Source organism: Fukomys damarensis, unplaced genomic scaffold (genome assembly GCF_012274545.1).
Source record: "Fukomys damarensis isolate Sample0158 unplaced genomic scaffold, DMR_v1.0_HiC HiC_scaffold_14, whole genome shotgun sequence".
NCBI classification, from domain to species: domain Eukaryota; kingdom Metazoa; phylum Chordata; class Mammalia; order Rodentia; family Bathyergidae; genus Fukomys; species Fukomys damarensis.
The window spans coordinates 33,612,313-33,639,273 of record NW_022900926.1 but is presented as its reverse complement, the minus strand read 5'-3'; the positions used below and the strand labels follow the sequence as shown (position 1 = coordinate 33,639,273).

The 26,961-nt window shown below is 35.9% G+C and overlaps 1 protein-coding gene across 1 annotated transcript in view; it reads right to left on the bottom strand.

Annotated features, from left to right (window-relative positions):
• Positions 1 to 483: 483 nt before the first annotated feature.
• Positions 484 to 26,961, bottom strand: part of Ppil4 (peptidylprolyl isomerase like 4) — a 35,926-nt gene continuing 9,448 nt past the window's right edge. Inside the window, exons 8-13 of the mRNA XM_010607726.3 lie at positions 21,091 to 21,215; positions 19,876 to 19,942; positions 15,770 to 15,881; positions 13,953 to 14,049; positions 7,073 to 7,220; positions 484 to 1,323 (exon numbers count right to left, since the gene is read on the bottom strand). Of these exons, the coding sequence (XP_010606028.1) occupies positions 1,081 to 1,323; positions 7,073 to 7,220; positions 13,953 to 14,049; positions 15,770 to 15,881; positions 19,876 to 19,942; positions 21,091 to 21,215 (792 nt within the window). The 3' untranslated portion in view covers positions 484 to 1,080. The remainder of the gene's footprint in view (positions 1,324 to 7,072; positions 7,221 to 13,952; positions 14,050 to 15,769; positions 15,882 to 19,875; positions 19,943 to 21,090; positions 21,216 to 26,961) is intronic.

Here is a 26,961-nt window from a genome sequence, read left to right as displayed (position 1 = left end):
GATTTAGCTCAGCGGCTCCGTGGCCTGCCTTGCAAGCGCAAGGACCCAAGTTCAATCCCCCGTATTTCCCCCCAAAAAAAATCAGAATCTGAAAAAAAGAACACCTAAAGAGAAGCCTAAAGAAAATGGTAACTACATATAAATAAAAAGAATAGTACTTTTCTCTCTGGAAGTCACAATAAGATACCACTTAACATTCACTAGGTTGGTAAAACTTTTAAAGTCTGAAATTAACGATAGTTGGAAATATGAAACAAGGGTAACAGTGAAAAACAGTGCTGATAAAGGTATAAATTGGCACAGCCACTTTAGATATAATTTGGAAACACTTTGTAAAGATAAAGAAACTCAAATCACATGATCAAGCAGTATCACCCTTAGATAGAGGATGTTCATATAGCAGCACTGTTTGCAACAGCAAATACAAAAACATACGAAACCCAAATGACCATCAACAAAATGGATAAATTACAGAAATAAAAATCAATGAGTCTTAAAAATATTAAACTGAAAAAAGAAAGCCACAGAAGTAAACATACATTATGCCACTTATATAAAATTCAAAAACATACAAAATTAACATTTCATTTAAGGATACATACAAAAGCTATAAGACCACAAGCAAGAGAATGACAAAACAGAATAATAATTACGTGGGAGAAAGGGCATATACAGGGCTCCTGAAATATAGGACTTGTTCTGGTTCTTAAGCTGGCTGATTAATACACCGACATTCATATTTATTATTCTTTAAAACTTACATATACAGATTTATGCATTCTTGCAGTAAGAAATGCTTCATTTAAAAAACAAGAGTCTAAATGTGAAAGACACTGAAAATGAATATTACCATTTACGTAAATAATGTGTAAAAAAAATACACAGAAAATGTTCAATTCTTTATCATTCAGTGCCCTATATTATCAGTATTAATCTTAAATAAGGGCCAAAATCTTAGTATGAAAAAAAAATATAACAAATAGAGTCTTTAACTTCTCTGACACAAAATCTAATCTGCTCTGCTGGTACTCTAAATTAGGCAGGAGTAAATATGTTAACCACTCATTTCTAGTTCAACTTTTATCTGTACTTGGATTTGTCTTTGGACTTCTTTGGACTTCTGCTTCGGTCTCTCTTTTTACTCCTTTCTCTTTCATAAGCATCAGTTTGGTATCTGGATTTGTGACTATTACTGTAGTGCCCATCTCTTTCTCGAGATCGGCTACGACTTCGGTTTTCAGGTCGGTCTCTCTTTTCACTTTTTTGTTTCTCCCAAGAGCTTTCTTCTTCATAGTGACCAAATCCCATTTCCCTGTAGATATCCTGTCAAAGAAATGCAGAGAGAGTTAAGAGTCTATAAAATAAGGCCGGGGACTTAGCTCGGTGGTTCCACCGCTTGCCTTGCAGGCGTAAGGTCCCAAGTTCGATCTCCGGTACTCCCGCCACAAAAGTATAAAATAAATACAAGGCTGGGAATTTAGCTTAGTGGCACTGTGCCTGCCTTAGAAGCACAAGGTTCTGAGTTCGATCCCTGGTCCTGCAATACATACATACATACATACATACATACATACATACATACATACTTTGTGGACACTGTCAATTAAATAAAACCTAAAGTCCACCATTAACAACCTGTCCTAACAGCTCAAATTTGAATAAGACCATTAATGTTAAGAATCTCATGAATAAAAAAGCAAAGTAATTACAAAAAATTTAACTATTTTTCTTATCAATCTGTTTTTCATCTATTTTAGTTGAACTGAGGGATTAGTACCTCGTAGAACTGAAAGAGTCCAACCAAAATTAGAGCAAGTCTATGATGTTATGACATCAGAAATTCTGATTATTTTCGTCACAGTTCTACTTCCTTTGCTCCACTCCCCAAAAATGTGATCCCATACTGATTTACAATAAAACTGCTAAAATCACCACAATAATCCTTAAAGAAGATATCATATAAACAGCACAGCAGGCAGAGGTATTAGATAAGACAATCAGTCTAAAATGAAAAGAAAACATTCTGCATAAGTTGACACAGACAAATAATTTTTGACAATTTTTTATTTTGAGGACTGAACCCAGTGCTTTGCACATGCTAATGAGCATGCTGTCTTTAGCCCAGTTTAATTTTTAAAGGGTTTTATTTCCTAACTGCTCCTCTCTAAATCTCCAAATACATTTTGTATGTTTAGACTAGGCTGATATGTTTTTATTAATATTATTACTTACATATTTCTTAAAACTATTAGTTAAGAAACATTGGAATAATCCGTTGCCCCCAGACAATACAATGGTTGTATTTAAATCTATTCTTAGCAATTAAGTAGTAGTCATTTTCCCATGGAAGAGGGTTCTGTTTGTGTCCTATTCTTTTTTTTTTTTTCCTATTCTTAATAAAACAAGTATCTTAGTGAATGGCTGAAATCTAAAATAACCAGTTCTAATCCTCTTTCAACAGTTTGTAAAATTTAACTTCCTTTAAAAATTGTTCAAAGTAAAGGCAATATTCTGAAGACTCTACTCCCAAATACTTCTACTCTATCACTACAGACACTATTATAGTAGGCATAAGTGTCAAAGGATTAAAATACAGAGTGATACTCATAATTAAGGCTCTGGTTTTACCCAAATTACTTCATAAAATCCTCAGTATATTATACAAATAGGCACTTAAGTGCTATGAATGGTTAAAATAAAAGAGAAAAAAAAAACTATGGGATTGGGAATATAGTGCAGTGGTAGAATACATGCCTAGCATATGTGAGGCCCTGGGTTTGATTCTAGCACCCAATGGAAAAAGAAGTTATGAAATATTTAATTCTTTGAAAAATGGAGGAAGCTAAAGATCTGCAAGGGACTGAAATTTTCAAACTACTTCTGCTTGGAGTAGTTTTCAAAGCTAAACAAGCTTTCACATCAGGCAGATCTAGATTCAAATGGTCTTTGCCATTTTGGAGATATGTGAAAAGTACTCTTGAAGGGCTGGGGATTTAGCTCAGTGGTTCTGCTGCCTGCCTCACAAATACAAGGTCCCAAGTTCAATCCCTGGTACCAAAAAAAAAAACAAAACAAAAAAAGGAGACAGAAAATAAGAAAAGTACTCTTGAAGTTACATGTATTAGTTTTAAGAAGTTAGGATTTGAAGTGAGCCCAAATGGTGAATAGGTTTGGGTTTGAACTGGCTACAAAAAAAAAAAGATTTGAAGTGAGCCCAAATGGGGTGAAGAGGTGGGTTTGAACTGGCTACAAAAAAAAAAGGTTGATGTAAAGTAGTGTAAATGAGAACTGGAAAGCAAGGAGGAATCAGCACTGTGTGTACGCAGGAAAAAAGTTTAGGTGGCTGGAGGAAGTCACATCAAAGCAGACCCTCTATGTGCTAATAGAGTGCTAAGCATTTCAGGAGTACATTATTATCCTCATATTAGAAGCAAAGAGAATGAGACTTATGATATCTACACAGGTTGGAAATAATTATTAAATTAATTTGTAACTTGACATACAAAACTGAAAAAGTAAAGATGGTAAAGGAAAGGGCCAGGCGTGGTGGCACACGCCTATAATCCCAGAATTTGGGAGGCTGAGGCAGGAGGATCACTGTAAGTTCGAGACCAGCCTGGGCTACACAGTGAATTCCAGGTCAGTCTCAACTACATAGTGAGACTCTGTCTCAACCCCTCCAAAAAAAAAAAAAATTATAAAGGGAAAAGAAAACAAAACCTGACTGAACTAAAACAAAGTTCTAGGTCCCCCTAATTATAAAGCTTAGAATTTGTAGAATTTCTTCATATCTAAAGTGAAGAAAATCAATAAGATGAGCATTAAAATCCTTGGTATTATAGATTTTTAAATTTTATACATTTAAGACATGAAACAAGATGGCCAGAAAGGGAAATGAAATCCACACACACACAGGCCAATTTAAACCAATCAACATAATACAGCAAAATAAAGTAGTCAAAATATCCCTAATAAAACTAAAAGCTAGGTGCCGGGGATCTAGCTCAGAGGTTCGGTAGCCTGCCTTGCAAGCGCAAGGACCGTAGTTCAATACCCAGTACCAAAAAACACACAAAAAAAACTAAAAGCTAGGCTTGCTCAGCTCTCTGGAATTAAATAAAATATTCAATTACATTTAAATCACTAAAATATTAAATCTTTTAAATCACAACAAAAATAGAGTGCCAAATTGCAAGGATATACACACACTACAAAAACATCAGTGGAGAACTGACACCCAGTATGGGTATTTCTCAGCCAGGCAACCTCATTTCCTGTAACCCCAGTAAAACCCAAACTTCAACAACACAAAAACCATTTTTGGAATTAAGGCATGAAATGGAAAAACTTAAAAAAAAATTCAAATTTAATAATAAGGCTGTTCAATAAAAAACAATTTGAAAAAATAAGTTAGAACACTCTTGGGAAGTTGTACTCACTCAGCAAAATACCAACAAACGGGAAAATTTGAGATATATCTGAACAAATTCTCTTTCATTATTACATCTTTCAGACTGAAATGAAAAATAGTGATGGTGAGTTTTGCTACAAAAATAATGAGAAAACTAATATAGCTATATTATTAAATCAAAGTATAACAGCAAAAAATGTTTGAATACCCTGACAGAAAAGAAGTGAGTTAGGAGATTATTATTCAGAATTGAGCAATTTTATAGTTACCAACTCCCTTAAAATTCTTTTTAAAATGCCAACAGCAAGTTGAGCGTGATGGTACACTCCTATAATTCCAACTACTCAGGCTGAGGCAGGTGGGTTACAAATTTGAGGCCACCCTTGGCAACTTAGTAAGTCTCAAAATACAAAATATAAAAGAGCCAAAGGGCTCAATGGTAGAGCGCTTGCTTAGATAGGATCTGGGTTCAACTCCCAGTGCTGGCAAAAAATAAAAAATAAATAAAAATAAAGAAGCAACACCTGCTGAGCATGGTGGCACACGCCTGTAATCCCAGCACTTGGGAGGCTGAGGCAGGAGGATCACTGTGAGTTCAAGACCAGCCTGGGCTACATAGTGAGTTCCAGGTCAGTCTCAACTACATAGTGAGACCCTATCTCAAAAAAACAAAAAAAAAAAGGAGCACCTAACAGCATTCCTCCCCATAAAAAACGTGGTGCCAAAAGAGGGTATCTGCCACTATAAGGCCTTAAGCAATCATTAACAGCAGAATCAAAAGATTTATAAAAGTGAGCGGGGACAGATTTCAAATGTAGTCAGTCTTTCCTTTTTTGGTACCGGGGATGGAACTTGGGTCCTTGTGCTTGCAAGGCAGGAAGGACACCGAACCGCTGAGCTAAATCCCCGGCCCTTCCTTTTTTAAGACCTCTAGATCATCTCACACACAGCAATGTTTATCTCAGGCCTCAATTCATTGAAGAGTCCATGTACAATTTCAGGATGAAAAGCTCTAGCTAAAATAAAAAAGCTCCAGCTAAAACCAGCACATATTTGGGTAGGGAGAAGATCAAGGTTTTTAGTGGAAAGAGTGCTAAAAAATTCCTAAGAATGTGATATAATTACGATTTTAAAAGTCTGGGGTGATCTTGGGCTAAGTACAGAAATTAAGAGGAAGGAGACATTTCTGTTATATCACACTGAAACAGCACTATGGGCAAATTATTCTTGAAAGAGTAACACAACTGAGGAAAGAAAACTGAGAGGAATATATTCTGGGTAAGAACAGCAGTAGTGCAGTTAGGAGTACAAATTTGATCTAAAGTCTGCTTCCATTATTTACTACTTGTGTAAAACCACGGGCTAGTAACAATCTTTCACTTTCACTGTCCTCTATCGTGCAATGAGGATAAAAGAAATTACCTCACATTACAAAGGCAATACAGATATCAGTTACTACTGCTCATACTATACTGATTCCTATGAGGAATACTGAAAGGAACAGACAACGGCATATCTTACAACTGGAACAGGGCATGAGTGACGGCAATCTTTAAACAGCTAATGGGCTATGGAAAGAAAAGAGACTATGCTTCTGCTAGGCAACAGCAAAGGGTAGGAATGTACACTACCCAGGATACAGGAATATTCACCAAATATATATTTACTGAAAATTTTTCAAATGAAGATAAACTATAAAATATGAAAAACAGTTACTTACAGGGGAAAGAAGAAAAGGGAGAAGAAACAGGAGTATAAGATAGGTTCTTTGTGTGCACCATCATTGTGGCACTCACTCTAATCACCTCAGCCTGCTGAAATCCTCACCCTAGGGCCTAGTTCACATGTCTTCCATGTGCTAAAACAAGAGCAAGAGGCTGACACGTAATTTGCTTTTCACTTAACCAAGAGAGAGAAGACAGGATAGAAATGACTTCATTATAGTCAATTTTCTCCAATGAACTTTCATTTTCATTATTAGAAAATAATTCATTCAGGATAGCTTTGGGATGATCAAGTGAATTATTAGTGCAGTTTTATTTCATATGCACAACATGGAAGGACATAAATGTTTCACAGGCTATAAAACCTCTAGGGCTGCAAGCGCTATGTAGAGAACACTTTTGGATAACTAAGAAGCATTTCGCTATCACAGCCACACTTGTTTTGGATAGGAATAAATGAGTAGACACAGGTATGGAAAATGCTCTTGCTTAACAACACAGAAATATATATTAAGTCACTGTTAAAACAATCTTTTATAACTTGTGATACATATTCTTGAAAATGAAAGCCCATTACCACACACAATCATTCTACATTTTAGAGCTAGGAACTACATACCTATCCCTATTCAGAACAATCTATTACTTTCTAAATTATAGCACCAGGATGTAATTTTAAAAGGAACAACATATAGTGGAACCTCAGTTCATGAACACTTTTGTTTGGCAAACAATTTGATTCGCAAACAGAAGCATTTGGAAAAATTTTGTTTTTGTTTGCCAACTGTGCATTGGATGACAAACATGACCATGGCCATCCTTCCCACACTAACACAAACATGGTCATCTTTTCCAAAATCGTAGAACAAGTTAAGCTCATGAACCAAGGTGCCACTGTATTTACTTCACCATATCTAAGTCTGGACATTAGAAATACCTGGTTAGTATTTTTGATTGGCATATAGTCTTCATCTTCCTTTTCTTCAGAGCAGTGTCGTGTTTTTTTCTTGTGTTTTTTACTTGTGTGTGAGTGACTTGATTTTGAATCTTCTGCCTGCTCATCTAATATAAGATCATATTTTGCACTACAGCATTTAGTTAAGGATACATATGAGAAATGATATATAAGACATCAAAACATAATCTGGTAAACAAAGGAAGTCATAAGGCTAATTATAACTTTTAAAGTAAAAAGCATATCAAAAGCATAGAATACATTTCTGAAAGAAAACTAACATTTTCATCATGTAGTCAAGACAAATGGAAAGAACACTGATCTTAAACAGCTAACTAGTGGGCAAAATATATGAAAAATAAAAAAGGATTCACAAATGAAAACTCAAGTAGCATAAGAAATAAGAAAATGTATTTGTGAATAATGAAAACATCTACACTTAGAAAACAAAGCAGCCACATCTGCCTTCTAAGTGCAATGTCCTGAGTCCAATCTCTGGTACCAGAGGAAAAAAAAAGAAAAGAAAGCAGATCTGTAACCAAAAAAACTAAGATACTATAAATACTAATACCCAAGAAACTATGTAAGATAAAAAGTACTTTCACATGATTCTTCTTTTAAATCAATCCCTATAGGAAGAAGTTTAGTATCAATATCAACAGTTACCATCTTTAAATTCTAATATGAACTTTTAAAATTAAAATAATATTGCCAGGTGTGGTGGCGCACGCCTATAATCCCAGCACTCGGGAAGCTGAGGCAGGAGAATCGCTCTGAGTTTGAGACCAGCCTGGGCTACATAGTGAGTTCCAGGTCAGTCTCAACTACACAGTGAGACTCTGTTTCAAAAAAACAAAAAAGATTAAAATAATATTTACATGAACAAAGGCACATATATTAGTATATTTTTAATGACAAAATAATAATAAAAATATACTTAAACACATTATAGTATTTCAACATAATGTAATATTATAAAGGAAGTTTTTGGGCTGGGGATGTAGTTGAGAGGTAGAGCTCTCACCTAGCATACATAAGGCGCTGGGTTCAATTCCCAACACCACCAAAGTAATAATGACAATGATGACATTTTAGTTCAGAAAAAACTAATTTTTCTTATACTATAATACAGCTAAAAAGTAAGTGAAAACATACAATTATAATTTTGCAGCAAATAACCTCAACTTCTAAAACAGATTTTTGAGGAAGGCTGACATGAGCTACAATAGCGGTTTTCAAAAGAAAGCTTATGAGGAAGCTAAACAGAAAGAGGCTATTTTAATGGCAAGTGAGACCAGAGTATCACTTCAGCTTTCACAAAGCCACAGCTTAAGATTTTCCTCAGGGATGTATCTACATAAGATCAAACAAGAAAACACAGTTGGGCCATGTTTTTGGCTCAGTGGTTCCACAGCCTGCCTTGCAAGGGCTGGAGTTTGATCCACGGTACCCCCAAAGCAAAAACAACAACAACAAAAAGAAAACACTGCCCCTTTTAGCTTTTCACCAGATGGTCAGTCAATCCATACCATCCCATTATTACTCCATTATCTCCAACTTTTTTCTCCTTTGTATGATGCCACACTGTTTCCGAGTACTTTCTGGATCTCTCAGATACCAATCCAACAACTACTGGCAGCTTTCACAACCACAGCTTAAGATTTTCCTCAGGGATGTATCTACATAAGATCAAACAAGAAAACACAGTTGGGCCATGTTTTTGGCTCAGTTGTTCCACAGCCTGCCTTGCAAGGGCTGGAGTTTGATCCACGGTACCCCAACAAAAACAACAACAACAAAAAGAAAACACTGCCCCTTTTAGCTTTTCACCAGATGGTCAGTCAATCCATACCATCCCATTATTACTCCATTATCTCCAACTTTTTTCTCCTTTGTATGATGCCACACTGTTTCCGAGTACTTTCTGGATCTCTCAGATACCAATCCAACAACTACTGGCTAAAATTTTACTCAACATGTGCTTGACACATGCTGTTCCCTCTGTCCAAAATGCTTTATAGCAGTGTTCTTCAAACTGAAGATCATAATCCAAAGATAGTCTGCAAAGTTCATGGATCACAACTAGCATCAAACACAGGACCTTGCACTTTCAAGGCAGGCAGCGGAACCACTGAGCTAAATCCCCAGACCACAACCAGCATTTTTAGAAATAATACAGATATTAAAGAGTGTATGGCACCTAATAAAAATATTATTTTAGGAAATGTTTGTTTCAGTTGTGTGTGAAAGATTGTACCACTGCTGTACTAGGTTAACATACACACTTTTATTTTTGAGATAGAGTCTTGCTACAGTATACTGTCCAGGCTGGCCTCAAACTCCTACACTCATGTGGTCCTCCAAGCAGTTGAGACTTCAGGTGTCTGGCCACAGTGCCTACCTCCTAAACTTGCCTAAGTGGTGGATCACAGTTAAAGAAAGCAGCATCCCGCACTTAGTTCTCTTCTCCCCTCTATTCAAGGTGCAGCTTTAATGTCACTTCTTTTAGTGTCCCCTGAGGATATTCCCTAGCCCTTCAACCCTACTGTAAGTCTCACGTCTTATAAATGCACTTCCTTGCAATACTCTGCATAATTAATGGTTATTTTATATTAGTTCTTATACATATATACCTCCAACAATAAAATGTAAGCCCCATGTGGGCAGGGACAGTATCTTTCACTCTAAAACTGGGTAAAAAAAAAAGAGATACTCAGGAGAATTAAGATGGTGAAGTGGTGAGTGGAGAATTAAGATGGTGAAGTGGTGAGTGGCACCAAAATTCAGCCTCTCTGAGACCCGGAATCCAGATCCTGGAAAATAACAACTTGAGGAAGGAAAATCAGAAGACTGCTAGGAATTGGGAAGGAAATGACAGAAAAATTAAAAGCTAACAAGTAAATTTTTGAGGCAGACCATAATGCAGAGAACAAAATCAAACAGTCTGAACTCCCTCCAGCTCCCAAGAAGCAAGGTGACCACTGAGGGCTCCAGAGAAAAACAGCAGCAGCAGGCTGAGCCGGCGAAGTGGGCTCCAGGGGGAATACAGTTGTTGGGATCTGCAGGAACAGTGAGGAGTTTTACTCTAGGGAGACTTCCTTCACATGGCAGGCAACAACTGAATAGGGATCTTAGCACAAGCACGGACCATAATGCTGGAGTGCTCGGTCAGGAGCCGTTCTAGGAAGGGGTGACTGAAGCTGGGACTCAGAACAGCTGGGGGATGGCCTCACTTCAGAGTTCCCAGTGTTTCCTCTCAGTGACTGGGTGAGAGACAGCCACAGGACACAGTCAGGGAGTGGGCTAAAAACAGACCCCCAGAGGGGTCAGAGCTCCTGCTGGAAATCATGAGCCCCACCTCCACCCCTACAAAGGAAGGAAAGGCCCAGCTTGAGTTACACTGGGTCTGAAAGTGCCGAATTGAGTATCTGAGCCCTTACCCTACTGTTTGCATCTAGCATGGAACTGCATTCTGCTTACCTTCCTTATTTATCAGAACTAGCACGAACATGTATATGCTTGGGAATTGCCACAGCCTGGTGTAAACAAAAGGGCCCCTGGAATAGAGGCAAATCTACAGGTTGTAAGGCTAGATGGAGAAAACCATGAATTGCTGGAATACAAAACTGCAAATCCAGAGGGGGGAAAATGCATTCAAAATACAGAGAAAAATTAGCCAGGTGTGGTGGCGCACACCTGTAATCCCAGCACTCGGGAGGCTGAGGCAGGAGGATCACTGTGAGTTTGAGACCAGCCTGGCTACATAGTGAGTTCCAGGTCAGTTTCAATTACATAGCGAGACCCTGTCTCAAACAAACCAACAAACAAATAAACAAACAAATACAGAGAAAAAACAATTTTCTGTTTTTCGACTCTTTTTTCTCTTTCATAGTTTATTGGGGCCCAGGGAATTTTCCTTTGTCCTTCTTCCCTGTTTCTTTCTTTTCTTTTAATTTTTTTCTCATTTTTATTCTCCATATTCTTTCTTCTGCTTTCCTCCCTTTTTATTTATTTCTCATTTGTTTTATTCTGTTATTTTAATTCTAAATATCCTTCTACTCCTTAATAGGATTCTTTGTCTCACTTCTCTCCTTACCTCTCACTGTTAAATTTTTCAAATGTTTTCTCTTGGATTCCCCCATTGTCCACCCACTATGTCTTTACTAGCACAACCACTGCATTTTATTAATTTTCTCCTTGAGGTTTAAATTTCCCTCTTCTACTATGATTCATTAATAAGCTACATTTACAGTAATTTCTCAAGATCTATCTATAAATCACCATCAAACTTTTTTTTAACTGACTGAAGACAACTTTTCTGCATTATTTTCTGAATTCCTTTTCCTCATCATAATGTAATAGCACAGTGTGAATTACAAGACCCTGTGTATCTTATACACTATAAACAAATGTTCTGTCCCTCTATTACCCTGAGATTATAAATGCTTCCCTAAAATGAAACCTATCAACTACCAAGTATAAAGACTATCCTATTGGATCAGATTCATGAATGTCCTCTTTCTTGTGCAATATTTTATCAATCATTTGTGAATGATAAACACTGTCTATCTTCGACATCAACTTCAGAAGGCTAGGAGGAGTAATACCACTCAAGGGAAGGACTGGTGGGTCTAAAATTAATAGGAAGGGAAGAGGAAGAAAAAGAATTAGAGAATTAAAGATATATACACGTTCCAACTTCCCACGGTGAATGTAATCAGAATGTACTACAAACATGTACTAATTTTAAAAAGGGAAAGAAAAATATTTACCTCATGAGAAATAAGACATAAAATATAACAGCACACCAACAGATGGACATGACAAGCCTATGAAATTTGCTTTTGTGTCTTCATAAAAAATTGGGTAGGCAGGCATGGTAGCACACACCTGTAACCCCAGCACTCAGGAGGCTGAGGCAGAAGGATCAGCATGAGTCCTTGGATTGCCTAGAATACATAGTGAGTTCGGGGCCACCCTGAATTACATAGTAAGACCTTGTTAAAAAAATAAATTGGGTAAAATATCTCAATTTATAACAGCAAAACTCTGCAGACTAAACCTGCTTGTGATTTGCCAAAGTATACTAGACTGTTTATAATGTAAGTTTTTAAAATTAACTTTAAAATCTATTAAAATCTAACAATTTAAATTATGGAAAAAAAAAAAACTAAAATTAACAAAATTAGGGCTGAGGCTATAGCTCCGTGGGAAATTGCTTACCTAGCATGCTCAAGGCCTTGGATTCAACCACCAGTACTGAAAAGAGAGAAGGGGGGGAAGAAAGAGGGAGAGGGAGGGAGGAAGAAGGAAGGGAGAGGAAAAAGGAGGGAGAGAGGGAGAGAAACGGAGAGAGAAGGGGGGAGAATAAAAATTAAATAAGATTTAAAAGTCAGTTTCTGGTATGGGGCTATAGCTCAGTGATACAGGGCTTGCCTAGTGTGCACAGAGCCCTGGTTTTGATCCCCAGAAGCAAAAAAAAAATTCATTTCCTCAGTCTGTCCTCCATGTTCACTAGCCACACGTAGTTAGTATCCTGGACAATGGAAATATAGTACATTTTCATCACTGATGAAATTTCTATTCAATAGTACTAGAAATTTGTTCACAAATATGCCTACTTTTCTTTCTTAAATCTTAGCAATCTATCCTCTTGAATTTAAACCATTTTAAGGCTACAGATTTAAAATATTTTAACACTGCATTCTTTTATTTCAGGTGGAACTGTTTCTAGGGGAAAAGACAAATCCCTCTACAATTATACTTCCTTTTATTTGTCCTACATGCTTCCTTTCTTCCAGATGAAATTATTAGTGGTTAGCCTAAATTCAACTTCAAAGATCTGTAAATCTCAAGTGTATCAAGTTATGATCCTGAGCTTTCAATCTCAAACCTTCAAGTATCTCAAACCTTCAAATGCTGCTTTTTTTCAGACCAAATCTTAGCTTGTTGGTCCACCTGACTGTGAAAGCTTCTCATGCTGATACTGTCAGCATCCCTCAGATTTTATGTAGCTCTAATCCCTCACAATGCTGTATGCATTGCAGATAATCAACACATTTTAAACATGAATATGTAAAGGTCAACCAGATATTCATCTCTCCTTGATGAGTACTTGGAAAAGAAATGTGTATATACCATAGGAAAGGAGAAACTTGAAGCATCAACAGAAACTAGGAAACAAAGACACCATTTACCTGAAGCAACCACAAAAGACATAACCTTTGCAATGTGTGGAGTGACAGATTTATAACGGGGAAAAAAAATCAGTGAACAAATTAAAATGACATAATATGAACAGTATGTTTCATTGTTTTTTTACTTGTCTCAACCTAAAACTTGAAAGAACCTGAATTAAGTGGTCAACAGATTTCTTTATAATCCTCTAAAAGTCAACTCTTGCAATTTACCAGGAGCTAAATAAATATTTCTGCTAAAATGACAATGTACTATACAGAAAGAAGCAACTTAATCTTCTAACAAAGAATTTCAGGAGTCTGTTACCTCGATAAGGTAACAGATAAGAGAATGCTTTAGTGCAAAAAGATTTTTGATAATGAGGAATTTAAAACATTACAATTATATACACAGAAAATAAAAGGCAGGAAGACATTTAACCTAACAGTAGGAAGGTAAATGATTTCTTTAAAACTTAACTTTCTCAATAATATAGAATATAAGGAAAAATCAAAGTATATGTACAACACTGAAAAACAATTACAATAAATTACTACTTTACAAATGATCTGGATTCAAGAGTTTTGTTTTCAATAGCCTTCACGACAATTTTATAACATAGCACACAGTACTCCACATCAGAGAGGATGGTCAAAACACATGGACAAACTCTTGTTAAGGATACTCCTGTTTCGGCTTTACTTTATCTTTCAGAACCAAATTAGATGATTTGTCTTGCTCCTTTTCATACTCCTTGAAATCACTCTTTGTGTATTTCCCACCTATTCATTAAGAAAAAGTTTAGTAAGAAAAATCACCTAATTAATCAGGAACAATAACTTTTATAAAAGATACGAGCTGTTTTTAAAAATGGCATATAGTGTGAGACAGAAAAAAGGACAAGAGAGGTCCGGGGATTTAGCTCAGTGGCTCCATTGTCTGCTTCACAAATGCAAAGTCCAGAGTTCAATCCCTGGAACCAAAAAGAAAAAGAAAAAGGGCAAGAGAACAAAAAACTCATAGTAATTCATCCTCCACTATTATTTGAACAGAAATCAGATATTCATTTTGCTAGGTTGCCATTTGCTGCCACCTAATGATATATGTGAATATTACAACATCAAATTTTCAAATAAATTAAATGCCAATGGTACCACGTATAAGTATAGCCACTAAGCCTATGAGAAAATTAAGTCCAGATGAAAAGTGAAGATTTTGGACCTAAGTATGGGATCTGAAAGACCTAAATTTGGAAGAAGTGAGGCTCCAAAGACCCCTGACCTATTTCTACAGAGGACCTGGCTGACAAGAGATATTAGAATGTGTATAGTTCACTAAAAAATACATGAGAGGAGAGGTTGTGAGAGGGTTAGTAACCAAAGAAAAATGTCCCTCCATTGAAATGTTGGCTTACAGGCACCTTTATTCCTCCCAAGTGCTAAAAGGGAGCAACTTTTCCAGAAGCCAAGGCTACCGTTACACCGTTACATCTGGCTATCTTCCAGGAACAGGGCCATAAAGGATGAGCATTCATGCAGCCTCTCTACCCTTCAGCACAGTCTCCCTACCACAGGAGGATTCAGTTTCCACACACATCCAAGTCTCACTGCCTGGCCTGCCTTTCCTAACCCCTCAACTAACACTTCCTACTGCTTCTTGTGGAAAGGGTTCCTATGGAAAGGTCCAAGAGTCTGTGTATAAGCAAAGCAAACTGGAGGTACAAGGAAAGAGATGTGGATTGTGAATCCTATATTCTTTGATTGCCAGAGATTTAAGGAAGGGGAGAACAAGAATAAAAACACAAGGATAAACAGCAAAGACATGATGGATCTACTTGGCAATTCTAGAGACTCTGAAAATAAAAATGGCAGGCAGACAATGTCTTATGTAATATGAAACAGACTATTGCAGAAGTCAAGACAATTGGAAACAGTAAAAAAGGGGGGGCATCATTTTATCACTAAAAAATGATGTGCCATAAAAACAAACAAATGATTTGCCATGTGCCTGACATTAGGAGTCTCACCATAGATGAGGCAGTTATACTATAAAAGAAAGAGTAATGGATAAAGTGAAAGGTTCTGAATTCAAATCTTTACTCAAGTGGGAGGTCCTAAGTAAGACACTTCACTGTTTTGCAACCCATGCAAAAATACTTATTTATAAATTAAAAATAGCATCATTTCACAGAGGTGTTGAAATTATTCAGTAACATTGTAAGGGCTCTAAGTACTGTGAATGGTACATAGTATATCCATTGTTTCCAATGTGAAACAATATTATATATTAAACAGATATATTATCTCGGGATTAAGATTAGAAATAGATGCTGTTTATGATGACATATGTGAAATCAAAAGTACCACACTCACATAGGTGACATTTTATTTCAGAAAAGACATGAAGAAATTCACTCAAAAGTTACCTAATAAGGACTGGGGATGTAACCTCATGGTAGAGCATATGCACAGAGCAGAAATAAAAGAAGACAAACTAACATACCTTTTCCTTTCCACTTAACCTTTGCAACAGACTGGCTAAAATCCACGTGTATTCTTCTGTCATCTATAAGTACATTATCCATTTTGAAGAATGCTTTCTCACAATCTTCTTCCTGATAATGATAAAAACTTAAAGATAAATATTTATGGAGAAGGCTTCTGTAGTTAGAACAAATACAGAACACATAGTCTGTTGTTACTAAAATTAAGAACTGGGTACTTACTACACATCAGATGTTGTTAAATGTTTTGTATTACCTCAATTAACTCTAGTAACGGTCTTATGAGGTACTTTATTATTATCCCCACTTTCTCCAATGAGAAATCAAAAGTTTACTGAGGTACAGAAGTTGTCAATGTCACACAGTTAGTTAGCATGGGTTAAAGCCATGATTTTGGGGCTGGGAATTTAGCTCAGTGGTTCCATCATCTGCCTCACAAGCGCAAGGACCTGAGTTCGATCCCCAGTACCAAAAAAAAAAAAAAAAAAAGCCATGATTTTGAACTAAGGCAGTCTGATTACAGTGGAAATACATACTTAAACAACTGTGTGTACTGTGATACAGTACAAATCTACAATCTTTTTTATTCGTAACCCAAAAATACCATATCTTAAAAAGTAAAAGCTGTTTTCATAAATCTGATGTTAAAAGTAATCTGGCAGAGGCTAGAGCAATACACCAGTGGTACAGCAAGTGCTTACATGCATGAAGTTCTGAAGAAACCCTAGCACCAAAACAAAAATATGAACAGAACACCACAGCAATTTGGCAGTAATATCTGGCCAAATAGAAATCTATGGCCATTTTTTTAATCAATTTACTATGAATATCCATTTGTTTCATTCTAAAATACTGTGATTCACTAAAGAATGCTGGCCCAGAGGGTTGCTACATAACCCACAGATGTAGTGAGTGTGTGTGTGTGTGTGTGTGTGTATTAACATACAGTGTACTTTTCCTAACTGGGAAAAATTCTAAAATCAGGCACACAGCAATTCCCCAAAATTTTAGATGATGCATTGTAAGCCTATGATAACTAAGGTTGAGCGACACCAGAACCATTCCTATCAGTAACTTCACAAATTCTAAGCCTGTTTCTGACATCTAAGGACCAGAGTAACACATTTCAACATGGCACTAATCAAACTTCTTTTGTATTCCTGGATATTTATTCTTTCATCTGCTCACAAGTTACTACAACAATTGCAAGAGAAGCAGATAAAAGAACTAATTACAATCATATTTATTTACCCATGTTTGTCAAGAATTAACAGAAACTGGTCAATAAAGTTAATGGGTTATTAACTCCATGAAGACAACAGACCAGGCTTATGGTAGACAATCAATGTTACATTTGAGGAATCTGATTGATTACACCTGAATAAGTGTAATTCCATCACTGCACCATTTCCTGATAAAGTTCTCAGATCATTTTTTCACTATAGTATTTGCAAACAATTTATCTATATATTAATAGTTTAAAAATCTCTTCAAAATTGACAAACTGATTCAAAAATGTGTATGGAAATGCAAAGCCCTAAAACAGCCAAGACAATCTTCAAGAAGAAAGTTGAAGAACTCACACTACAATATGTCTGTTTCTGGCTCCCCAAGATGGCAGACACGAACCAGGCTTTACACATATATGGACACCATAGAGGTGGGGGTACAGGACAACCTTTTCAATAAATGAGACCAGGTCTTTGGCTATTCAATGCAAGAAAAATGCAACTTAATATAATTCACATAATACAGAGAAACCAAATCACAGTTCACATTGGAAATAATCTAACGAAGCTTCCAAAAAATAGAGACTGTCTTTGTAACTTTAAAGTAGGCAAAGATTTTTATAAACGGGCCATGAAAAAGGAAGAAAAATATTGACAAACTGAAGTAAATTAAAATTTGATATTAATGTTTACTAAAAGCATTAGGAAAGAAAAATAACAATCCACAGCACAAAAGATATTTGCACATATAACCAAAAAAAGCTAACACCTCAAAAATTCAAGAATTCTTACAAATCAACAAAAAGGCAGATTAGCAAATTGAAAAATGGACAAATCTTTAGTAGGTACTTCATTAAAATAGGACAGCCAACTAGATATTGTGCATTCCTGTAATCCCAGGACTCAGGAGGCTAAAGCAGGAGCCTCATGAGTTTGAGGACAGCTTAGGCTACATAGCAAGATATTTGTCTCAAAACACAAACAAAAATCTCAAAAACAGGTATGCAAATGGTAATGAACATAGGGAAAAGGATGGAACCAAGGAAAAGTGAAATAACCATAAAATACTACTACACTTCTACCAGAATGGATCAAATTAAAAAAGACTGACCAAAACCAAGAATTGGTAAAGATATGGAAAAACATAGAGGCCAAGATCTGATAAGTGAAAATAATATAACTACTTCAGAAAATGACTGGTTATCTATTAATGCCCTATCCTGTGACCCAATAATTCACTCCTAGATATATACACGTATACATATATCTATCACACAAAAATACATATATACACCCAAAAAATACTTATACAGCATTTATTTTAAAAATTAAAAATAATAAAAAACATTAGATAAACAGTTTGTAGTTGCAACATTCATAATAGCCAAAAATTAGAAAGGACTCAAGTTTTTATCAACAGCAGAAGAAAATATAAACTGTTTTATATTCACACAATGAAATACTGTGTTAACAAATTAAAAATGTTAACAAAAGCTAGATGAAGTAATACTTGTGTTACAAGTACAACACTAGCAAAAGAAGCTAGATACAAAATAACAGTGTTCTCATTTATCACAAAGTGCCAAACTATAATTAAACCTGAATAATGAAGTTCTAGTTTAGAAAAAACAACTCATACACTTGGCTCATTTGTCAACAGAGAAGGCTCTGCTTTCCACTGTAGCACACGTCATAGGTTTGTCATCACTGACCTAGATCATCGTAGACACTTATCTACTCTTATTACTCAATTAGTGCTCTACCTAAGTAACAAAGAAATATCGCTGGGTCTGTAATCCGGCACTCAGGAGGCTGAAGAATGAGAATCACCATGAGTTCGAGGCTAGCTTGAGCTACTCAGTGAGTTCAAGTTCAGCAGCCTGGACTACAGAGCAAGACAATGTCTCCAAAAAAAGGAACAATGAAAGATCATCGTGAAGAACTTTGCCTAAAACTTGCAAAGTTCTAAAGATAGACTCAGGCAGACTGCATCTGAACCTACAGTAAAGGTACATACATGAAAATCAACAGGCGCAAAGGCCAGCCTGAACTACATAGCAAGACCTATCACAAAAAAAAGCAACAGAGTCTGAATTTACTCCCTATGTGAATAAAAGAAAGCTCATTTTCTAAAGAAAATGCAATCCTAAAAAACAGCAAGAGTTCTATAATTTTTCACATTTATCATATATAACAAGGCCGGGTGTGGTGGCTCACGCCTGTAATTCCAGCACTTGGGAGGCTGAGGCAGGAGGATTGCTGTGAGTTCAAGACCAGTGTGGGCTACATAGTGAGTTCCAGGTGAGTCTTAACTACATAGTGAGACCCTGTCTCAAAAAACATATCATATATAACAAAATAGCCAGGCACAGCAGCACATGCTTGTAATGCTAGTTACTCAGGAGACTGGGGCACGAAGATCACAAGTTCAAAACCTATGTAGGCAACTTAGTAAGACCCTCTCTTCAAAATAAAAATCCCAAAAGACAGGCATTACTTAGCAACAATAGCAAAACTCTATACCTAAATTTAAAAAGAGCTGGGGATGGAGCTCAGTGCAAAGGCTCTGAGTTTAATCATATGCACTGAATTAATTAATGCATAGTGGCACATGCCTGTAATCCCAGCTACTTGGGAAGCTGAGGCTGGAAGAGGATTGGCCAAGTTCAAGGCTGGCCAGCCTAGGCAACTTAATGAGACCATCTCAAAATTTAAAAAAAAAAAAAAAAGAGGGTTGGGGAGATAGCTCAGAGGTAGTGTTTGCCTAACACAAGGCCCCAGGTTCAAATTCCAGGGCCACACACACAAAAACACACAAAATAATTAATTTAAAAAGCCAAAAACACCAAACCTAAAATATCCAGGTTATGACATACCTTTTCAAATTCAATGAAAGCATAGCAGAGTGACTCTCCTGTTTTCCAATCTCGGATAACTTCACAACTAAAAGAAAGTTTTAAACAGCAATTTACAATAAAAAAAAAATTCATTCTCACTCTTCAAAACCAAAGAACAACAACAACAACAAAAAAAAAACAAAGAACAAAATGTCAGTTATTAAATGACCAAGTTAAACTCACAGATTTATATTTCCCCAAATTTCTCTTTAAAAAATAGTTCTTCGATCCAATAACTAAATTATCTAAATTCTACTTTAAATGCCTTACCTAGGCCTGTAGTCCTATATTCCCTAAGCACTAAAAGAATCCTTTAATAAAAATAAACTGCTAAAATTTTTTCAATCATAATTCTAGTCCAAATATAGATGAACTGTAGGATATGTTACTTTAGAATAATATATGTATCCATATTTGTACATAAATAAATGATTAGTAGGTCTATGCTTTGGAATTTTAATGTAAAACCAGCTTAAATTTAACACTATAAGTATAGCTATTACATAGAACTTACCTACTCTATAATAACCAAGTGAAAGGGCCAGTAAGCTGAAGTTGAAAGCAATTAGCTTGTCTCTTTTTCCATGCACCATACATCTCACTTTAGAAACTTGAAATGAAAGGAAATCCTAAACATAATATACTTTCATCAATTACAAAACAGTCCCCTTTCTCACAGAAACACTAGCATCATAGACTTTTGTTTTAATTAATAATGCAGATAAAATTAACCAAAAGAAAAACTTTGGAAAAATTTAATTTTTACATAGACTGCTGATAATTTTAGGAGTTAAGATAAATATTTCAAATATTAAAGAATACTCTTAAAATATTACAGAACTAGATTTAAATCATCTCACTCATTTCCTGTTTTAGGGTAAAAATGTTTTTGTTGAGACTGGGAGAATCATTCAAATATTTAATCCAAGTGTGTACGTATATCTATCCTTCCCTACTATCCACACACCTGTAAAACTTCAGCAGTATTAAATTTACCTAAACCCCTTACACTCACAAAAAGTGTCATTAGAAAACCACTAACTACGCCCTGGATATTACTAAATTTCTCCTTTACTAACTCTAGTCATTACCTTTTTTATTTTTTTGGTACCAGAGATCAAACTCAAGATACTGCGCTTGCAAAGCAAGCAGTGGAATCACTGAGCTAAATAAAGCCCCACCCCTAGTCATTACCTTCTTATTGGGCCAAATCTTGAGAATATTATTTCCAAATCCTCATCTGTAGTCACCGGATTCAATTTACACACAAACAGCACATTTTCTGGTGGCTTAATATCTGCATCTGGTAGGTCTCCCACCTAAATTATAAATAAGCAAGAAAACAAATCAATTCTCTATTTAGTTTCCATTCTAAATACTGCATCCAAGCCTTCAACACTGATGTCCCTAAAATATCTAAATTTATGTCCTAAACCTCTACACGTTTAGGAAAAGAAATCTAAAGAAGATTTTAAAGTTTGATATTACACATTCCTGCTATTACAATATTAATGGCTAATAATTGCCTAAGCCATGCTTTGTGTAAACACTATATGTGAACACTTCAAATGCATTACTGCTGTTTTTTGTTTTGTTTTGTTTTTCAGTACTAGAAATTGAACCTAGGGACTTCACATTGAACCACACCCCCAATCCTTTTTTTATTTTTTCATTTTGAGACAGCATCTTGCTGTCATTAAGTTGCCCTAGGTGGGCTTAAACTTGTGATCCTCCCGCCTCAGCTTCCCAGAGTGCTGGCATTAGAGGCATGTGTCATCATGTCCAGCCCCATTACTGCCAATTCTTGAAACAATCCTATAATTTCCATTCTAAAAAAAAAAAACCAAACAAACATGAAATTCAAAAGGCGTAAGCAAGTAACTTGCTCAAGAGCAAAAATTATACCAGAGTTGGGACTTAAACCCAGATCTGTCTTCAAAAGACCCAATTTTAATTACTTTCTTTCCCAAGTATTTTATATTTTTGAAAAAGAATAATTTCTGTATAGCATATCAAAATTAATGAAGCAGAAAAATAAAAACCACTTAGCTAGCTAACATAAGAATATATTCCTCTATCCTGTTATTTCTGTGCCACCCTCATCAGAGATTATAAATATGCAGCTCTTCTACTTTCCTTTTGAGCTATTCTTGCATACTTTTTTTTTTTTTTTTTTTTTTTTTTTTTTTTTTCTGTACCGGGAATTAAACTCAGGGCTTTGCGCTTGCTAGGCAGGTGCTGTGCCACTGAGGTATATTCCTGGCCCTCTCTTGCATATCTTTAGAATTTTACCATATATATTCATTCCTAAGCAATTTATTATACAGTTTTGCTTATTTTTGAACTTCTGAAAAACATCACACTGAATCTAGCTTTCTATGATTTGTAACGCGCATTCCACACTGTTCAACATGGAACAATTGCCAGCATCGTAGTGCACACCTGTAATCCCAGAACTGAGGCAGAAGGATTGCCATGAGTTTAAGGCTAGCCTGGGCTACATAGTGAGACCCTATCTCAAAAAAAAAAGGGAAAAGTGACAATTCCTGGACAGCGTTTCTAACATTTTGTTTTCTTAAATTCTCAACCCCTGGCCTTCTACTTTAACCAAACTCAAGTCAAGTTCACAAATCAACCATTACACTAAACAGAGTATAAGAGCATACTACTTTCTACTGAAAAACCAGTGAAAGAACAGTGAGAAAAAACCAGGATAATAATTTTGCCTTCACTGTGGAAAAACTGAATTTTCATAAGCCTTTAGATGGAAGCAATTATATTCCTTTACACATATTTTCAAACTCTGAGAGAAGATTTCTGACAAGATAATCATATGAAGTGTCTCCTCCCGAATAACGGAAATATTGATAATCAAACAGTAAGAAGCTACAGAGCCAGTAAAGATGTGTTCAGCGTTTCTGCAGTCTATCAAAAGAAAACAATAACCTATGATCAATAAAAAGTATCACATATGGGCAAGGTGGTACATCCCTATAGTCCAATCTACTTGGAAGGCTGAAGGAAAAGGATCTCTTGAGCTCACAAGTTTGAGACCAACATACACAATTTAGTGAGGACTCATCTTAAATTCAAAAAAAGTATCTATCTTTGGGCAGTGGCAATACTGTACCCAATGAAGTTTATCTAAGGTGTAATTATAGCTGACTGGAAAAAAAAGTATTATGACACAAAAGGGGAAGAGCAAGTCAGTAAAAATCTCCAAAAGTACTATAATGGCATCAAAAAAGCACTCAGAACAAAAGTTAATTTGCTAAAAAAGAACTCGCTAATACAATTTAATAACATTTATGAGGTTCAAAACAAATATTACAAAATACTAGCTGAATATCCTGTCACACACAAATACAAATAAGGTTGCACAGCAAGAGAAACCACCAACAGGGTGAAGAGAGAGCCCTCAAAGTGGGAAAAGAATTTTACCAGCTATTCAGATAAAGGACTACTATCTTATTGCATTCTTTCTTTTTGGGGGAGGGGGAACTGGGGATCGAACTTGGGTCCTTGAGCTTGCGAGGCAGGTGGCCAAACCACTGAGCTAAATCCCCAACCCTTAAAGGACTATTAGCTAGAATATATAAAGAATTAAAAAAAAAAAATCATATCCCCCAAATTTAAAGACTCAATGCAAAAATGGACATCTGCAATAAAGACACTTCTCAGATGAATTAAAAATGGAAAATAAATACATGAAAAAATGCTCAATATCACTGGTCATTTGAGAGATGCAAATTAAAACAATGATGAGATTCCATCTCACTCCAGAAAGAATGTTGGCTATCAAGAAATCAACCAATAAAAAATGGTGGAGGGGCTGTGGGGAAAAAGAAATACTTTTTTTTTTCACTGCTGGTGGGAGTGTAGACTGGTGCATCTACTGTGGAAATCAGTGTAGAAATTTCTCAAGAAACTAAAACTAAAGATTCCACTTAACTCAGCTATACCTCTTCTTGGTATCTTCCCAAAAGAATTAAAAGCATCATACCACAGTGATATATGCACATCCATGTTTATAGCAGCACCAGTTTGTAACAGCAGAATCTTGGAAAGAGCCCAAATCCCCATCAACAGATAAAGATGTGGGATTTTTAATACAGTGGAGTACTACTCTGCCATAAAGAAGTATGGGATTGGGCCAGGAATTTAACTCAGTGGTTCAGGCACTGCCTTGCAAGTGCAAGGACTTGATTTCGATCCCTAGTAACCAAAATAAAACAAAACAAAAAGGAGCGCTTCAGACATTTTAGCTAAATGAATGGACCTTTGAGATCATACTCTTAAGTGAAATAAATGGGACACACATGTTTAAATACCACATCGTGTGGGCCGGGGATTTAGCTCAGTAGCGCCACCACCTGCCTCTAAAGCACAAGGTCCAAAGTTTAATCCTCGGTACCAAAATAAATAAATAAAAATAAGTAAATAAATACTGCATTGTTTCTCTGGTGTGAGAAACTAAAAGTGGAAACAAGGACAAAAATATATAATGTATGTTGAGAAGTGGAAAGAAAGTGTTCAAATGAGAAGGGGAACAAGGGAGGAGGGAGGGAGAAAGGAAGGGACAAGAAATGAAAATAGAAGGAAAAAAATGGCTAAGCTTTCGCACATAGGAAGGGGAGGGGATTAAAGGGGGGAAATGGGATAAAATAAAAATAAGGGAAATATCTCAAAAAACTGAAAATGAACCTGTTAATAGTGGGAACTCGCCTAATACAATGACTAAAATACAAAGCACTGACATCGAAAGCTAACAAGGATGTGGAGCAACAGGAACTCTCATTCTCTGCTGGTGAAAATGCAAAAGGTGCAGCCACCATGGAGACAGTTTGGCACTTTCTTACAAAACTAAATCATACCATACAGCAACTGCGCTCCTAGGTATTTATCTATGCATGTTAAAACTTTCCGGGCCAGGGATTTGGCTCAGTGGTCCCGCTGTTTGCCTCACAAGAGCAAGGACCCTAGTTCAATACCTGGTACCAAAAAAAAAACAACAAAAAAAAAAACCACCTTTCTGTATCCACAAAAATGTACACATAAAGTTTTATTCATAAATGTCAAAACCTGGAAGCAACATATAATATATATATACACACACACACACACACACACACACACACACACACTTCTTTTTTGGTACTAGAGAGAAAATTTGGGTCCTTGCACTTGCAAGACAGGCAGCAAAATCACTGAGTTAAATCCCCAGCCCTATATATCTTTTAATAGGAGAATGGATTAATAAACTCCAGAACATCCACACAGAATATCAGCTATCCAAGAAAGGAGCTGTCAAGTCATGTCATGAAAAGACACACCAGAACCTTAAGTTCATATTGCTGAGTAAGACAAGCCACTCTGCCACAGTTACAAATTATATGATTACATCTCTATGACATTTTAGGAAAAATATGACTATGTAGACAGAAAGATCAGTGGTTGGCAGAGACTAAACTGAGGGAGTTGGGCCAGAGGGTATGGGGCATCATCTATGTACTGTGCAGCCCAGTAGATTTTAGAGCAGTGAACTCTTCTATATGATCCTGTTAAATTGATATGGATACATATTATTACATATTTGTCAAATCCATAGAATGTACAACACAAAAATTATTTTAATGTAAATTATGGATTTTAGTTAATTATAACAAAACTAGTTCATTAACTGTAACAAATGCACCACATTAACACGTCAATGGAGGAAACGGGAAGATGAAAAGGGGTTCATAAGAACTCTATACTTTCTGATCAATTTTTTTATGTAAATCTAAAACTTCTAAAAAATTCTATTGAAAATAAAACAAAAAATAATCCATGAGTTCACATCAATAATGGATAAACAGATTAAGTAAATAAGGAAAAGATAGCTCTTCCTTAGAGTAAAATGTGGGCTGGCAATGGCAGAAAGAGTTCTGCAGTTAGAAGTTATCATTTTGTACCCATCAGAGTCAAGACTAGTTCAGGCAAGAATCATGACTGAGAAATCTGGGGAGGAGTTTGAGAACAAAGTAGCTGAACGTTTTCAAAGTGCCTTGCTCCAGACTGTTTATGAGCTGCAAAGAAAAAAACAGAAATTGTGCAGTAGAGACTACATGTAGCAGGCTACCTTTACAAATTGAGCAAAATTATCATATTCAGTGTCGAAGATATTGCTCAATAGCAGAGTGTTTGCCCAGCTTGCACAAGCCCTGGGCTTGATCCCCAACACAGAAGAACTGAGGAAGGATCACCTTCCAATAAGAGAAAGATGCATTTGTAAGCCTCCATGCAATTGTATGTGACATCTGAGAACAACACAAAATCACCCATGTATCGTTTTGGCTGTGGGTGCATAGTTTGAACTTAATAATGAAGCAACAGGAGAGAAAGCTAAATTGAAAAATATTCTATAAAATAAGTTATCGGTATTATTGAAAATATTAATATTATTTTTTAAATGCTATGAAAAATAGAGAAGTCAAGAAATAGGAGACACGAAAACTAAATTCTACTAGACTTGAAAGAGGAAAAGCTATAAAGGATATTAATGAAACAAATGGTAAAATTGAAATATTAATTCCTCCAAGTATGGTGGCACATGCCTATAATTGCAGCACTTAGGAGGCTTTTGAGTATGAGGTCACTGTGGCTACATAGTGAGTTCAAGACCAGCCTGAACTACATAGCCATACCCTGTCTCAAAAAACCAAAAGAAGAAGAAAAATAAACTAATTTGAATTTCCTGATTTTGATAACTGTAGGTAGGATATTGTTTTCCTTAGGATTTACAGTAACTAAGAAAAGAAAAATGATAGGCAACTTACTTTTAAATAGTCAAAAAAAGGTAATGTGTGTTCATGTGCACATGTAACCAGAACAAAAAAGTAGATGCAGCAAAATATTAAAAATTGGTGCTTAGGATGCAGTTTAGTGTCAAAACACTTGCCCAGAGTGCACAAAGGCTTGGGTTCAACCCCCAGCACTACCAAAGAGGAAGAAAAAAAAATTGGTGAATCTGGGTAAAAAGTATAGAGAAATTTCACATCTTTTTTTTTTTTTTTTTTTTTTTTT